Consider the following 17,599-nt stretch of genomic DNA (forward strand, 5'->3'; position numbering starts at 1 on the left):
CTGTTTAATATTTTTTAAAAGAAAAGAAGACAAAACATCATCAGATTTATCCTGAGGATTGAAGTTTAATTATGACACCACATCAAAATAAAAGTTTCCAACAGCTCTGGAATTTTATTCCATCCATATACATGCATAGCAACAACATTTTTAAGAAATATTTTTTTTCTTCCATAATAAGGACATTGGAATGATCATCTTTACAGGAACCCTCCCAAAATCCCCTTGACCCTATTTAATAATTAACATCAATAAACTTACTTTCATACAATCGTTTTTCCCCATGGATTAGAAATACTCTGCCACACTTCCATTGCCGTAATACTGCTTTCCGTAATGTTCCCTTGTTTTTTATTATTTTTTTTTTTACAAAGTATTGCGTCGAGAGCAAATTTTAAAAAGGGAGACCAAAATGTTTCGCCAACTGAAATACGAGTACTATACAAGAACGCTGCCGTCCTGGTTATAACATCCACTTCTGAATTGAAGAAAAGGAGACAGAGACCAACAGCTACATACAAATGCAAAGCCATATGTATATGCCAAAACATGAGATGCAGAGTTGTGCCTGGTTATCCCTCCAAACAGTGTTTTAAGGCTGAGAAGTCATGAGTATCGCACTGCAAATGACATTTAGGCATATACAAACAAAACAACAACAAAAAAAACCTTACAGCAAATGAGAATACACAAGTGCTTCAGTAGCTATTTTTGTGTCTAAAATGCATTTAAGTTTTGTATTGTGTCTATCGTCTCATCGAACCTACAATACAGTGTAAACAATGTTTGCTACACAAGAATGACTATACAATAACATTACAAACAACTCTGATATAAATTTGCTTTGTGTTTAAATTAAGATCACTACTCCTATTAATACTGATTGTAAAATAAATAAATGTGAAAATGGCACCAATATTACACTTTTTTTTCTTCCCTTGTCGATTTTGCATTAAGTCGTGATGAAAAATGACAAAAGATGAAGCTTCTCTTGATTGTCCACAAGCAGCTCATAAAACTGCATGATGCTCTATTCCAGACACAACAGTGTAGCCAAAAAGATGGGGGGGGGGTCGAGGGAGGGGCCGATTTCATTTCACATGCTCGGCTGCATGTGATGAGCAGTAAAACTTCTTGTGAGTGATAAAGTTTGACAAGTTATTGAACTGGATGTCACAGAGGCGGCAGTACTTCCCGCTCCCTGCTGGCTGGGCCGACCCATTCATGCCTTTGGCTGCGGTGGGCAGCGTATCCTCGGCAGGCGATTTAGACGTGGGCGATGCATTGTCACTGAGGTCCGGGGGGTTCTCCGAGCCCCACGTGGGCGACGCTTGCCCGTCTGGTGGCGAGGTGCTGTTGGGCTGGTTCTCTTGCTGAGTGGGTCCCGGCGCCTGGCACTCGTCCAATTTGTGCCCGCCGTTGACGATCACCATTCCCCTGCTTTTCGGGAGCAGAGGCAGGGCCTCTTTGCCAGGGTGTGGGCAGCCGTTGGCCGCCGGTTGCTCCTTGCCTTCTTCACCTGCCCCGTTGCTGCCCTGCTCTTGCTCGCTGGGTTCACCCTGCTTAACCGTGCCCCCCGCCATGTAATCACTCGGCTTTATCCCGAAATATGGCGATATTGGCTCTGCGCCTTTTGCTTTTTTTATTGCTCCAGGATAAAGGCAGTGAGGCAAAAACATATTCTTGTTCTCTTCTTTGGAGGGCAAGAGCTGGGGGTCACCGAAAGCCTTCAGCTCCGGCATGGTCCCGAGGTGTGGAGGGAACAAACCGCCGTTCTGCCCCATCGGCTTGGTGACGCCGTTTTTCTCACATTTCACAGGGCTCTTGTCAAACACGTCATCGGGATTATTGCCTTCGCTCTTCATGCCTGGAAACACGGGCTGATCCAGGCTGGCGAGCTCGCTGTGCTGAGCAGCTGTAACTGGGCAAAAGTTCTGTTTATGGGCTAAGTAATTCTCCACCTTGTTAAAACTTATCTTGCAGACGGTGCATTCGTGATAGTCCAAGAGTCTTTTGGGCGAGTTGCACGTCTTGTCAGAGACCGGCGAGCACTTTTTGCTGAGATCGATCGGCGCGTCCAGCTCGTGTGGGTCGGTAATTGCATTGCTTTTGGGAGCAAGAATGGATTTCGTGACCGTAAGAGAAGCCTCGAGGTGTTTCGGGACCATGCCCGGAAAGATGTCGCAGCGGGGGTGGAAGCGGTCAGCGAGGCTTTCCACGCTTTCTTGGGATGTGCAAGGGTTTCCCAGAGTGGGAACGCCCAGGAATCCAGGCTGTGGTCCCATGGGCTGTCTCTGTTCCTGGTCTGGCAAGCACATTTCGTACATCTTCCTACGCTTCCGTGTCCTCATGGTCCTCTGCATGGCGGGAACCTTGTTAGAAGACATGCGCTTCATGGGAGGGTCATGGCGCGTAGCGCAGTAATACTGCTTGTGTACCATGTAGGTTTCATGGCGACTAAATGTGATGTTGCAGGCCTCACAGGTGGTCTTGTTTGGGTCAATGTCATTGTCCACCAATGAAGTGTTTGGGCTTTTCACCTCTGCCTGCTTGCCGTTGAGCCTGTCCTCAGCACCCGTTGGCGTGACGACTTTCTTCACCTGTCCCGTTAGGTCTTTTTCAGGCACTTTGCCACCAGCATTCATAATGTCCAAAACTGATGAATTCAAGCAAGCCGAAGGCATCAGATGACTGTCGGCGTCTGATGGGAGGCATCCGGTGAGCATTCCGACTGAACTGTGCCCACTGTTGGGACTCACAGAGTCGGTCACCTTGTCTGAAACGCTGGAGAAATCTGGAGACTTTGCCATATGTTGCCAACGACTGTTGCAGTAGTGCTTCTTATGGACCAGGTAGTTGTCCAGGTTATTGAAAGTTATGTTGCATTCAAAACAGGTTGCCCCTTTGGGCATCAGGGGACTATAAATGACCGGTGGGTAACTGTTCCCACCGTGGCGTAGTCTTCGGTGCACGAGCTCTGACATTTTGGCTAAAATTTCGGACGCTTGCGGCACTACTGAAATGTCTTGGGAGAACGCGAACTGCGACAGGAAGGGGCCCATGGGAAAAGTGGGTCCCATGTTGTGCTGAACCGGTGAAGAGGCCAGTCTGGGACTGGAAGGCTCCGATTTGATCCTGGTGTACGAGAAGCTGGCCTTGCCACTGGGGTGGCCTTCTCCCTTCTGCAGACCCAGCGAGAGCTTTTTCTCTGTCCTGTCCGGCTCTCCGTCGGGGCTGCCGTCCTTGTGGGGCGTGCCCTTGGGACTCTGCATGACGACGTCCTTCCTGGCGACCAGCTCAGCCCGGGCCTGCTGCAGGCTCTCCTCGGCGCCCCGCGGGGAGTGCTCGCCGTCGCTCTCCCGGTGGAGCTTGCCGGAGTGGCCGTGCAAGTCCTGGTGCTGTGAGAGCTCCCTGTGGTTCTGAAAGCTGATATGGCAGTGATTGCATCTGAAGGCCGCCTGAGAAAGGTGAGTGAGGATGTGGTGCTGGAATGTAATGAGAGAATCCGCTGTGTAGTTACAGACTGTGCATTTCAAGCTGGTGCCAGGGGGCAGAGTCTCCTCCATTTTGACACCTGTGAGTGAGATAAAAGGCGCATTTCAGATCCTTTGCTCTCACGTCTCCCTTAAAGATAAGTACAACACATCACAAAATCTTGCATTATGCCAAACGTACCCCCCACCCGCATGATACTGGACTCAAATCACACAGAAAACACTCAAGAGAGTTGGCTAACAGAGACGGGTACATTTCTGAGACACCGTAGAGCTGTAATGCTAAGTGATTTACTATAAAACATCAAACCATCAACTAAACCATTCAACCAAAGAACACTTGATCGCTGTGGAGACCAAGCACACTTCGCACATGAAGGACACAAAAGCAAAAAGCCGTTTAAAATGTGTAATTATGTCACTTCTTTGAGGGCGTAGGCTTAACGGCTTGATGACATTTCGCTCACCGCTGTGAGTGCTGAGGTGCATCTCCATGGCACGGGGGCTACTGAAGTTCTTGTTGCACTGTGGAAAAGGGCAGATGCTGGGGGTCTGCTGGGGGTTTGCCTCGTTCTCTTCAGTCACACTCTCGGGCTCCCTCTGCCGCCCGCTGCAGTAGTACATCAGATGAGCCTGCAGGTTCCTCTCGCTTCTGAACCAGATCCCGCACGCCTTACAAGGGAAGATGTCCTCTGAAAGACAGGTGGAGAAAACCGAGTACAAAGCTGTTCAAACCAAGTATTTAAGCCAAGTACAAATGCACTTTCATTCTAATTGCATTCTGGGGTTCGGGTTTGGGATTTTTCTCATAATAGTTAAATGGAGGAGGTTTGAACAGCTAACAGGAATTAGATACGTGGGTAACCAGAATTTTCACTGTAAATTACGAATAATTACAAATCATAAATGACACATTTAGTCTCTACATGATGTGTCATCAGCAACTTGCTAAATGGCTCTCCATAACCTCTTGGTTCCTTTATTACCAATATTAACCCCTTTAACATATCTGGCTAAAACATTTGCTTCAACAACAATCCTGTCATGCAAATTTGAACAGCAGCTTGAGAAACTTCCAGAAGGTTAGTGGCCTTTCCTCCAGGGCAAAGGAAAGCAGAGCACCATCTATTAGTAGAAGCCTCGCTGGCATATTCGAACTCTAGACGGGTTAATCTAGTCAACAAAAACCATCTTGAATTTGTCACAGGTCGGTCTGAACGAACCGCGCCGAAAGACGGCTGTTCTTCCACGCTACAGCGACTGATCCGTGAAAACCTGATGCGTGCGGCACGTCGCGTTTTGTAGGTGACTATGTGACGGGGGCCGGGCTGGCTCAGATGGTCGGCCAAAACGGGGGACAATAGGGGTCGGGGGAACAGGTGAGCGTCCGTACGAAACGCCCTTGCCGCCAAATTTACAGCGGGGGTGAGTGCCGTGGCTCTACCAGGACACTGTGTGACTGGGCTCGCGTGCCGTTGAGCCTGCATGCCTCCCACGTACCATAGCCTGAGAAGGGTCCTGGCGTGGGAGCTAGCTGCTACTCACTGTTGACTATAGCAGTGGGGAGGATGGAGGCCATGGCAGCTTGCTGGGGCAGGAGCTGGATGGTGTCCAGCAGGCGCGCCGGGTACATGCCCTCGCTCAGGGACATGTGGTTGACCGCTTGCAGCCGAGAGTCGAAGTCCACGACGAACGCCACCAGCTCCTCTCCTTCCATGATGTTCTTGGTTGTTGTGCACCATAGCTGGCCGCCTGCAGGAGAGACGAACACAACGTTGACTGGCTTCGCACTCGTTTGTTTCCGAGCCCATGCGGCAGCTGGGCACAGACATATATGAACATATTGTTTAATGAATTGTTTGATGCTTGCGATACTGGTCACCGTGCCAAATCATATGTGGTAACACATTTAAAGGTGCATGTGCAGTTAGCGTTGCGTGTTTAGACTTTTACATAAATAGACATGTCGGCATATGTAAAACAATTCCGCTACGTATAACGCTGAAGGTAGCTATGTTCCCGCTGCTGTTGCTTTCGGAACCCGCGGTGAGGATGTCGGCGGATGATTCACGGCAAACAACCGTCGTTAGATTAGAAGCTGGTGTGTGAACAGCTGAAACTTTTCTTTAATCAGTTCGTTCCTTAGCACTGCGGAGGTTCAGGAATTCATCGATAACGCTGAGAGACTACAAAGGAGACGGGTAGAAGCGTTTTCCCTTCAAAAGGGAACATCCAGTTATGTACAGAACCAAAAAAAAAAAAAAAAAGGGGCGTACTACTCTCTAGCCGTGGGTAGATGAAACATTCGACTGGAGTATTCTGAACACATTTATTAACGAAGAAGAACAGAGACAGCGTTGGTGGTGGCGTACTGGAAGGTTTAAGCTCAGATAATATTTATCTCTGCACATGACAGGGCTTTCACTGGCTCTTCATTTTCCATTCAAGAGATTAAAGTTTTTAATATGACTATTTACAAAAATCTGGCTGCCGAGATAACAACAAACTATGATATGCCGGCACTAAACGGCAGAATTAGGACATTGTTTCGGAGGGAAAGCCGGACAATTAATTAAAGCGCTCTGTTAGCTTTCAAAGATGTGCAAACACTCTGACAGAGTGTAAGAAGGAAGAAGGACCTGTAATTTCAGTCCAGCTGTTGGCAGAGGGAGACGAGGGCTGGGAGGGGGTGCATTCGTAAGAGCAGAAACAAGAGAGGTACAAGAACGTTAGTTCCAAACCCAGTGCCAAAGGAGCTCATTAGGAATGTTTATAATAAGAGGAAACTTGAAGTGAGGTCGCTGCACGCACACGTCCTCGCCCCGCAAATGCAGTCCTCATTCTCAGTGGGTTTCATTCTGCTTCCAGACCTTTTATACAAATGCCACAACGCTGCAGAGACACGCCGTCGACACGGCCCACCCAGCCGGGAACGGAGGGGGTAAAGGAGCGCTCGAAAGCGGGCCCTATCTCTCGGCGCATCTGCAGCGAGGACACGCACTCTTCACCCCCCCCCCCCCCCCCCCCCCCCCCCCCGGCCTCTTCATCGGCTGGAGCCTGTCACCCATGCTGGCTGGAGAGACTCTCTCCATCCTTATCTCCTAATTAAAAAAACAGGTAGCATCAGCACAGGTTCAAACTGTCACCTTTGGGGGGGGGGGGGGGGGGGGGGGGGGTCAGGGCCGGGGGTGCTCTCCACAGCACTCGCCTGAAAAAGTGCCAGGCGTTTCATTAAAAGCTCGTCACTTCACCTGGTGAGGGTGGAGATGAAAAGGGGCCAAAAAGGCAGAAACGTTGCGGGGATGATTTCCTGTCAAAACATCCTCTGCCAGTTGCATGTTTGTATTTTCCCAAACCAAAAGGCTTGTTTTCTCTTTTTAAACGAAATAGCCACTGTTATGGTGAACAGAGCTAGATGCAAACATTTTATGAATGGTAATAGTCGCTTCTTGTCTGTTAATATGTTCATACCTACAACATAAGCAAGAACACAACTTAGAGATGGTCATACTGGAATGGGAACACTGGTATTGGTATTTATTGGAGGCACACTGATGATGTAACTGAGCATGAGGGATGACCAAGAAGGCCAGCAGAGTAAGAACAAAGACTCTAATGATTCGCATTTTTCATATAATTAGAGTTTCTCTAAAAGGCACTTGCAAATCAGATGTTTTGTTATTATTATTACTACTCTCTCGCTTGTTTTATTACTTAGAACAGATGATAACACGTCTATCGATCATCCAAGCTATAAAAATCAAACCATTTGTAGGTGACACTAGAAACCCACACGTCATGCCGATTTACTGCAGAGCCCAAGCAAGGCTCGACCTCGTTCAAGACTCAAGAGGCAGCAGTCGTGGAGGAGCAATGGCTGAGCACAACCACACCCAAGAGCGACCATCTCCACTTCTCCACTGCAGCCAGGTCAGATAAGCTGCAGGCAGCGGCACGGTGGTCACCGGCGTTACCATACGCACCGGCGCGGCACCTGTAGAGGCCCGAGGCTGCCCAAGCGATTCCCAAGCGCGTCCGCCTCCCGTTTGGAGGCTGACTCTTGCTCCCCCGGCGGGAAGTGGTCGCTCGAGGCTTCCGGTCCGCTTCTCTGCGTTCTGGTTGGCTTGGAAGCAGCTGGGAGAGCACGGTCGAGGCTGGGGTTTGTGGGTGGTGTCCACACCTACCACGCGCACCCCCCACACCACCCCACCCCCACCCACACCACCCATGACAAGCAGCACGCAAGTGCTGAGGGCCTTTGTGTGCCGGCCACTGCCGCTGCAGCATGAGGCTATTGTCTACCTCCTCCTGCATTGCACCTGATAAAAGAATAAAGAACTCTGACATATTCCAAAAACAATGGAGCAATTAAGGGGAGACAATAAGCCAGCTGCTTCATTTAACCAATCAAAACCTCGGCATCCTGTACACAGTCCAGATGATTAAAAAAGGAAGTACGTTTTTTTTTTAAAAAAAAAAAAAGCCTTTTTCTGCATTCCCTCAGTACAGCATCTGGTAGCGGACCTACATCAGGACTACATGTGCATCCAGTCAGCAGGCTAATAAAGGCTTTAAACACACAGAAACGAGGAGATGGGAAAAGAACAGAAAGCAGAAAAGGTTGTTGAGTTGCGCAGCTGAGATCCCTCCCCCCAACACACACCCACACCTCTCTGGCGATCCAAGGGATGGGGTCCAGCCCCCCCCCCCAGTGTTCACAGGGGGCCCGATTGCTTGGACGTTGTAGAAGCACATGAGGGGGCGGGCCGGCACACGGAGCGCCAGTCCACTTTGCCCAAACACTGGAAGCATACCTTAATGCTAATGGAAACACACACCGCGTCCACACACTCGCCCACGCCCTCCCCTTCTCCCAGGGAGATGAGAAAGTAGTGATTGCTGACAGAAGGAGGAGGCTAATGAAACTGGCCAGAAGACAGGTATTCAAATGTTTGTGCGTCTACACGGCACCGAGCCTCCAACAGTTCGCAGTAAAACGCGTAGTTAAGCACACCAGCTTGTCCCTCGCCCATCTGTCCAGACGCGCGGCCGTGGCGCGAGCCGTTACAGTGTACAGGAAAGCCACGGCACACGAAACGCGAGTCCAGGAGAAACACCCACTCTGCCTGTTCCAGCAATTACGGCGGGTTAAAAGGTCCGACAACGATCAGATCTATCGAGCTGGGCTCCTACGTTCGGTTCTCCACGCCCTGCTCCAGTCGGGCCACAACTTCAACCACTTCATACGAGCGTGGGCCTGAAAAATCCTTTTCGGATCCCCTTCAGATCTCACCATGCTTTAGGGTAACGCGCGATGAACGACCCGTCAGCGAACATGGGGTCCCAAGTGATCAAATTTCCAGTTCCCACCTCTGAATGCCAGGAGACAAGGCCTTGGAGTGACTCACACTGACTGCAACCCCTTTTACGATGATCTTAAGAAACAAATAACAATAAATGTGGTGTGTGCGTTCCATGAGATGCACTGTGTGGTACCTGAAATTTAACAGCTGCAGCTGTCTTCAAACAGCTGCAACAAATTGAAATATTCGAATCCCGGATAGATTTGGGCACCATTCCAAGCGCTGACATGGTGGGTAATACCTTCAGGATGTCCCCAAACTAAAACGGCTTCTCTTCAAAGCAAAAGTGGGTTTATGTGGACGAGAGGTGCAAGGGTCGAGGCGATCCGGCCAGCGGCATCGGCACAGCGGGGAGCCAAACGCGGATGCTGGTGATTCCGGTTTGTGTTGATGGAGCTCATGTCCATGCCCACTGTTGGCCTGCTAAAGGTGGCGTGAAATTGTATGGAGAATGCAATCGGGCCTGAGGCTGTGTGCTATTAAGGTCCTCCTTAAAAAGTGCAACTGACTGCAGCGCACTGGCGGGGCTGTCCAATCACATGCTCCTGTCCAATCACGTATTCTGGTGATAAGTACCCAGGATTCTCTCGCAGCCTCTAATGGGCTTTAGAACCTGATATCTAGAATCTGGAGCTTGATGGTACACACGGTACTAATCTCTGCTGTCGCGTTCCAAGCGGGAACAGGAAACCTCGGGCTGCGGCCGGCCAGCCTGCCTGCTGCTGCTCTGCTTCTAACCATAAGGGGGCACTGTTCCCATGCTGCAATACAGTGGTGAGGTTTCATGATGGCAAATTGGGGGATTCTTAAAAGCTCTAAAAGCCCTAGACAACTGAAAGGTGAGAGGAGAAAACTAAAAGTTTTTCTCCTTCCCTCTAGCCAAAAACAGGAACCTCAGCTTTAAAACACAGGTTTTGTTTGTTTAACGTATTGAGGGGGCCTGTGTGGCATGCTATATGTATGTAAATACATATGTACATGTAGGCATGTCTGAAAACATGAAATCAGACTGACTACCTGTAACGCACGAATATAACCATGGATTCTTCAAAAGAAGAGAGAGCTTACAATCTTTCATCCTACAAACCAAATGTACAGTGATCAGTCTGTGCCATAAGCTGCGTTTGGCCAATGCAAAGGAAACAGGATTTTTTTTTTTTTTTGTATCTTTGTTTTCAATAAAGCAAGACGCACGTATCCAGGTCACTGAGACATAACAGGTCCTTGAGAGAGGACCCGAGAGAGCCAAGACATCAGGCTCATTTAGAGGAGTACAAGAAAACGACATCTTTCATCAGTTCCCTTTTATTCTTTCTCTGTCGCTCTAAGTCACACACACACACACACACACACACACACACACACACACATTGCTGCTTAGAAAATACTCTAGCTTCAAGTTCTGATCTGATAAAGCCAATGATTCATAGTATCTAAAATGAGATATTTTTCCACATAATGAAATGCTGTTTCTTTGATAGGTCTCTGGAGATGCCAGCTCGTTCCTGACTGAAACTGATACTGGCTCAGTTTGCGGAAATGGTTGGAATAAAAAGAGCTATAACGTGAATTACTGTAAACCATTCTACACGTCAATTAGTGCAAAATTACCATTTATTTATACACTACCTTAAATAAATAAACAAGAAAGAAAGAAACAAGAATCTCTAGAAATTGTTTTTTTTAAATGTTAGTTAAAATAAATAATGTAATAGCTAATTTCTAATTGTAAATCATTTTGGTATGACCAATATATACTATTCATTTACAACGCAACAGTTTTGTATAGCTTTCTTCTCAAAAGAGCACGCATACAAACGAAACAAAAAGCAGAAACAAACAACTCAAAGTCTACATGCTAGTTATGCTAACCATTAGAAAAATAACCGTTAGAAAAATGACCATTAGAAAAATAGTTACAAATATTCCGAATTCAGCAAAGGGCATTCAACAGCCAAGTGAAGGCCACAGAACGTTCCGCAGTGGCTTTGGCAGAGGGATGAATTTCAGCCACATTTATCAACACAGTACCAACTAATCTCTCCGGCGCTTATTTCTAATGGCCATGCCACAACCTCCACGGGAGTCAGTGGGACTCCGAGACCCTGAACTCCTGCCTTTTCCCCAGAATAGCAGGTCGCGTCTTATTTGTTTTCTTCTCTGTGTACTGGTTGTGGCTAGTCGACATGTGTTTACCGAGGCCCCTGCTGGGATTCTCTCTCACACACACACACACAGCCCTGACCAGCACCATTAATGGGACACTAGTCTCCCTGCGGCAGTGGTAAGAGGCGCAGGGATGAGCGGGCCGCTGGACCCCCAGCTGTGGCCGGTGGCCCGTGTCCCCCCTACCCAGCATGCCCTGCTCTGGGGAGCAGGTGAGCCACGCGGCCCGCCTCCAACATGGCTGCGTCTCCCTGCCACATGGGCCCATGGAACACTGCCCTCCCACAATTGCGCTTTGGCCTGGATGAGGCCGGGGGGGGGGGGGGGAGGCGGGAGACGAGGCTCTGGCTCCTCTTTGGAAAAGGTCCGTTCAGGCCTGCTGGCAGGGCCAGCGCCCGTGGGAGAGTGCGCCAGATTGATGCACCTGTCAGCCATTTCGGAAGATGACAGATCGCCGCGACACGGGCTAATCGGCGGAGGAGAGCTGACAGAGATGTCGGCTGGGTCTGCGCCGCTGTGATCTGGCATTCCGGGATGGGCAGGGCGCTCACACACGCGCACGTGCCACGTGCACGCCCCACATCCACCCAGAGACGGGACCCGCGGCGGCCCCCGTGCCGGCCCGCAAGACCGCCCCCCCCCACCCGAACCGTCCTGTCGTGCCGTGCTCCCGAGCCCCTTCCGCATGTTACTGGGCGAGGGTGCTAATTATGCTCCGCCGCCGCCTCGTGCGGGTAACCGCTGCCTGAAGGGGCCTAATTGCGTTTGTCGGCTGGAGCGGAGGGAAGGCGCCCGCCGCCGTTCTGTCGTCCTGGCGCGTCCCCTCTCCTGCCCCCAGGTAGCGCGGCGTGGCCATCTGGAGCCGACATCTGTCCTTCCATTGATCGTGAGGGTTTAGCACTTGATCAAACACACGGCGACAGGAAATTGCTCCTCTCCCTGCAGGAAACGGCGCGGGGCTTATGCGGGGGTAATAGAGCGGAACAGAGCTCCTCGGCCCGCTGCTAACACCGCCACGGGCAGCGGGCGTGGCCCCGGCCGTGGGTGGTAGCAGTGCCGCTGCCACATGAGCTGCCAATGTGTGTGTGTGTGTGTGTGTGTGTGTGTGTGTGTGTCACGGGGTATTTTAGTCCAATCTACATATCATTTCTTGTCTTACTTTCTCCTTTTCACCTCTTTGTCTCTCTCTCTCACTCCTTCCACCACCCCCCCCCCCCCCCCCCCCCAAGCATCCTCAGAAGAAGAAGGAGGGGAAAGGGGGAATTTGAAATTAAAATCATCCCCTCAAAAGGTGTCAACACGGCGTTAATTGTGGAGAGGAGGGAAAGTTGGCTCCTGTGAATTCCGCAGCGGGCTTCACTCCGAAGGCACGCGCTCGGAAAAGACGAGAAGCGGGAGAGGAGATCGAATCGATTTGAAGAAAAATAAAAATAAAGAAATAGAACGTCAAACGTGACTCTCCCCCCCCCTGCAAAAAAAAAGACTCCTGCAAATCAAATGCACCAGATGGTAAGCAGTTCTTCTTTGTCCAGGAAAGCGCCGGTATCTTTGTCCAGGAACCGGCAGTATCGTTGTGGTCTCAGCCTGGTGATGACTGTCATTTTGAGTTTAATGTTTTTGGAACAGCTGCTAAAATTCCTGAAAATGCCCATTCCAGATGTCACTAAAAACTCTTCCGACTGTTCGGCACTGCCACCTAATGCCTGCGTGATGATAAATATTTGTCTTTTCTTTAATAACACAAGCCAACTAGTCAATCTCAACAGTGCGTTAGGAGCTAAACGTGTGAGGCATTTACTACAGCGTGTCGTTCGACAGGAGAAAAGAATATAAATGACCCTGCCTGAGTTCATAATTAACCTGAGTTCATAATTAACCCTGCGGTACAGGGGCTGTGGTCTCCTAAGCCAAATAACCACTTGGGTGATTTCAGTGGTTTTTGAAGGCTTCTGTGCGCTACTCACTTTTAAACTATACGTACATGCTGACATCACAACCCAAGCAGCGGGGAACACTCATCACATTCGGTCCTTGGAAAATACCGCGTCCGACCCGTGAAGGTTCGCGGACCTTTCCCACTGGCGTGCTCACAGCACGCGCCACCCTCCTGGGAGAACCCGAGCAGCTGCACCCAGCCGCCGCGCTGCCTCTCCGTCACGCGACCGCACGGGCCGGCGCGGTGAGGTGCTCCGTCACTTTCGGGGGTCCCCTCCGCCCAGGGAAGGAAGTGAGGCGCGCGAGCGCGCACACGCGCGTCGGCACTCGCGTGTTTGCGTGCGTGGCGAGGAATATGACCAGGGGAGGTGATAAAAAAAATTATCAGCGAGTATGTTTTCCTGTTTGGTTTTAATCTACATTTAATTAAATTCTTATCTACTGTGTGCTTATGGGTGCATTTGAATTGCGTTCCTGCATTCATTATGAATGGTAAAATTGAACGGGCTGCATTGTGCGCGACCCAATAAAGAGGTGCGACTCGTGCTGTACCGCGCGCACGGGGCTCGGGAGAGGCGCGCAGGAAAAAATAAGTCAATTAAGATGGGTCGTTAAATTACTGCTGTATGAAAACAAGGGGCGAGGGCGGGCAAGTGGGTGGGTGGGGGCAGGGTGGTGGTGGTGGTGCTCCATAATAGAATCCTGACAGTCGGGTTGCGCGGAGCTGACTGCGGCTAATGTACATCACATTCCAAACAGCCAGCCAGCTTGTTAGCGCAGAGCGCGGGTGTAGATTTAGCGTTCCTGGTGCTGATAGGGTAAAGGCGCGGAGTCGGGGATGCTGTTTAATAAACACAACGAGGTCAAGTTAAATAATATTTGTCAGGAGCGCAAAAGTGAATTAGCCATTGCAGGAGGTAATGCAGGAATGCGGAGAAAATATGTGCGACGAAGGTGACAAGATTAAACGCTGGTAGGTAGAAGACACACACACACACACACACACACACACACACTCGTCTCTAAACAAAGGTTAAGAAGATATACTGCATCCAGCTTATGGCCTGTGTGCTCCTCCATAAAGCTCAGAGATGGCGTGGGGCGTGACAAAAGCAGGTGGTGGTAGAAAGCGATAGACGCCTGTGCTCGGCGAGGCCGGCCTGCCTTTTCCTCGCGCCTGCCCCTGCTGGTCCTTCTGCAGCCACCCTGCCCTCGCGCTCTTCCTCATCTTCATCCTCATCCTCAACTGCATACAGTACTAGCGGCATACCCCTGGTTGGAAGCACACATCAGTGTGTGTGTGTGTGTGTGTGTGTGTGTGTGTGTGTGTGTGAGAGAGAGGTGTATGCGTAAGGTGTGTGTGTGTGTGTGTGTGTGTGAGAGAGAGGTGTATGCGTAAGGTGTGTGTGTGTGTGTGTGTGTGTGTGTGTGTGTGTGAGAGAGAGGTGTATGCGTAAGGTGTGTGTGTGTGTGTGTGTGTGTGTGAGAGAGAGGTGTATGCGTAAGGTGTGGTGTGTGTGTGTGTGTGTGTGTGAGTGTGTGTGTGTGGGAGGATGAACGACTGCTGCGTCGGTGAGGGATCGCGGCAGATAATCGCTGCACGGTGGAGCGCTCCGATCCGCTCCTCTGAAGTAATGTGGGGAGTGTGGAAGGTCCAGACCCCCCCTCCCCCTCCGCTCCCCAACCCCCTCACCACATGCTGCAGGTTATCTCACCCCTCCTCTGTCTGCTGTTTAAATCTTAACGGGACACAAACGGCCGTGGAGAGCAAATACGTCTGGAGTGGAAACGGGAACTGGAGTGGAAATGTTCCTGCAGGGGGGGAGGCAGAGATTAGCTGTCGCGCAGGCCTAAGGAAATGAAACTCCTGTATTGCAACGGCTTTTGCTTCCTCCCGCAGATGAGCAATAAGCAGAGGTGGAGAGTTGGGACGTCTCACCTGCCGCCGTCCGGTCTGACGAGCCCCGCCCTGTCCGTCAGCACCGCATTAGTGCATGGACCACGGAGACGCCGCTAACCTATGGCGCCGAGGCCGTGAATACGTTACTGCAACTATAGGAAAACACTTCTGCAATATTTATGCAAGTATTTCAGTCCCAAAGTAGGTCAAAGGCATAAATTCTTTAGTTTCTTCGATGAATACGAGTGCCTCTTAGTGCTGTCGCTGCCATCACTTGAAGTTTTGTAAATCTTTTAAGCGCGCCCAGGCGCGCGCGCGCACGCGCCCTCACACCACCCCCACGCGCCAGTTGATAGCCGTCTCGTTTTGTTTTATTTATTTTTTGGGGGTTTTTTTTTTTGCCATGCTGTCTGAATGATTCATTTGTGGCACTGTTTCAATTGTCTTTGTAATTGACCGCTGCCACGGGTCCAGAGCGCTGGCATACGGCCGTTATCAGCGCGGCGTGCCCGTCCGCGAGGCACCGCGGCGACCTGCGCGCTCGGCCCGGCCTCCGCTCCGCTGCACGCCGGCCCACTTCATTACCATCACAAAGCTGAGCGTCAGCGCCGCGGCGACATCCGCCAACCTTTATTTGCGCGCGCTAAAACAAAGGCAGACGGACGCGGGGGGAGACAATTACCTGTGCTTTTATCCGCCAGCTAATGTATGCGCCCATCAAAGCTTACGGAATATTCATTTTCCCAGACACTGGATCTGGAAGGGACAGCATGTGATATTTACGCAGTCCATAAGGATGGAGCGAAGTTCGAAGAAACGCGGCTCGGGGCTTTTTAGGAAGGATTGCGGCCGCTTCCGGCTGGCTGTCGGTCCGGGTAACCGGCTTGCTGTCGTTCGGTGCCACTGCGCTGCCCGGCTGGACTAAGCTGCTTTAGAACGGACACTCTTCGATAGGCCGGCGCTTCCCAATAGAGCCTACCCGCGCCATCCAGCCTCTCCGGGAAGAAAGGCAGCCTGCCTGGCACGCACCCGGAGTGGCTGCGCTGTCGCCGGGGCCAGGGGGGTGGGGGGGAGACAGGGAGGGGCTTCAGATCGTCGCATCCGGGGCTGAGGAATGCGCGGCGTGCCACACGAGATGCCCCTGCCTCTCAGATGCCCCCAGCTGGATGTGGGGATTTCATCAGGGCGGCGCAGTGGGTGGACCGGCGGCCCTGCACCTCATTAAAGACCCTTTGACAGACTACGCCTTTAATGCTCCCTTAATCTGCTCCAAATCACTCTAAATGTCAAGCCCGGGTTGGGGACTTAGAGGCCGTTGCGTCAATGGCTTAGCGGAGGAGGAGCCCCGCCTCCCCCCCCCCCCCAACACCATACCCAACACCGCGGACGCGCAAACTTTTGGAGCTTTTGTTAGAGAGCTCTTTTGGAACATGGCGAAAGTCTGAGAAAAGCAGAACCTCCACCCATGTAATCAGAGCCTCTACCCCAGCGAACAGATCCTCCACCCATTTCCCATCTTCCTCACCTGAAACCGTCCGAATCTGTTCTCTGTCGTTCTCCCTCGGATTCTTCCTCTCTTTCCTAATGAGAAGCAACGTCCCTCGCTCATCTGAGAGAGCCAAGGGTGGGGGGGTGGGGGTGTCGTCAGAGAGGGAGTTTGAGAGGGACAGAGAGAGAGAGAGAGACTGGGGCTGTTTATTAATAATGAATTTGGATGTTGGCGTGGAGGAATGTTATCACCCCACACACAATCCGTCCAATAGTCTGCCCTGATGGGCTAGCTGGGTTCCTCATTAGCCCAACATATTTAATCCAGAACTTTCTTATCAAATGTCACACCTGCATCTCCAAATGGCATTTTCACATTGAGTCGCATGTATTTGGGAGATGACGCTCCAAGGTGCTCGGCCGAGATTATGCGCCCAGTAGAGAGAGCGAGCTTATTTTATCATTCCACGGGTCTGGAATGATTCCAAGCAGTTTTTGTCTTGTTGTTGTAATTAGAAAGCCTTTTAAGTGATAACGCCGGCATCGGAATATGAATATGGAGCGATCAGCTTTGCTCCATTCTCCTGTTCCCCCACCCCTTCCTGTTTTTTCTACCCCCCCTTTCCCCATTTAATTGTTGAATGCAATGTGGGCTTTTTTTTTTTTTTTGTATGGTGAAGCAAGGATTAACTCCAGCTTCAGAAGTTTAATGAAAGACTTGAAAGTAGGCAAACACTCCACTAGGGAAGTCAAACATTTTTTTTTTTTTTTTGCTCTTGACAATTTTTTTTTTCCTTCCATAAAATCGGAAGGCAGCCGTGACCAGACCCCTCTCTTTGCGGCCTCTGTGGGACTACAATAAGTGAGCGTCTCCCCTCCCTGAACTCGAGGCGGGCGGGTTAGGGAGGGGCGCCTGTAGGGCTGCGGCCTCGCCCCTGCCCTGTCCGAGCTCGTGCGGGGCGGGGGTGGGGGTTTATCCGCGCTAAAAGGGGGCTTTTACGGGTGCAACCTCGGACGGGACTCCTGCACGTGACAGAGACACCCCCTCAGCCTTGTGAGATGAAAGGGGGGGGGGTTAGAGAGAGTGAGGGGGGCGGCAGAGCGCGAGTTCGGTCCCTGGTGTGCTTGAGGTGAAGCTGCTAACCACTGGGCCTGAGATAAGTGCAGAAGTGAGAAGTATTGATCCAGTAATAGCAGCGGGTGCTTTGGTGGAGACACCTCGCCCTGCTCTGCCAGAGTGACAGGGCCTCTCT

The 17,599-nt window shown here is 50.9% G+C and overlaps 1 protein-coding gene across 2 annotated transcripts in view; it reads right to left on the reverse strand.

Moving 5' to 3' along the window:
* Positions 1-23: 23 nt before the first annotated feature.
* zfpm2a (zinc finger protein, FOG family member 2a) overlaps positions 24-17,599 on the reverse strand; it is a 109,183-nt gene continuing 91,607 nt past the window's right edge. For both annotated transcript variants that reach the window (XM_027009470.2, XM_027009469.2), the window contains 3 exons: positions 5,040-5,246; positions 3,962-4,186; positions 24-3,574 (listed from right to left, as the gene is read on the reverse strand). In XM_027009470.2, the coding sequence (XP_026865271.2) occupies positions 1,092-3,574; positions 3,962-4,186; positions 5,040-5,246 (2,915 nt within the window). In that variant the 3' untranslated portion in view covers positions 24-1,091. The remainder of the gene's footprint in view (positions 3,575-3,961; positions 4,187-5,039; positions 5,247-17,599) is intronic.

Source organism: Electrophorus electricus, chromosome 5 (assembly GCF_013358815.1).
Source record: "Electrophorus electricus isolate fEleEle1 chromosome 5, fEleEle1.pri, whole genome shotgun sequence".
Taxonomy (NCBI): domain Eukaryota; kingdom Metazoa; phylum Chordata; class Actinopteri; order Gymnotiformes; family Gymnotidae; genus Electrophorus; species Electrophorus electricus.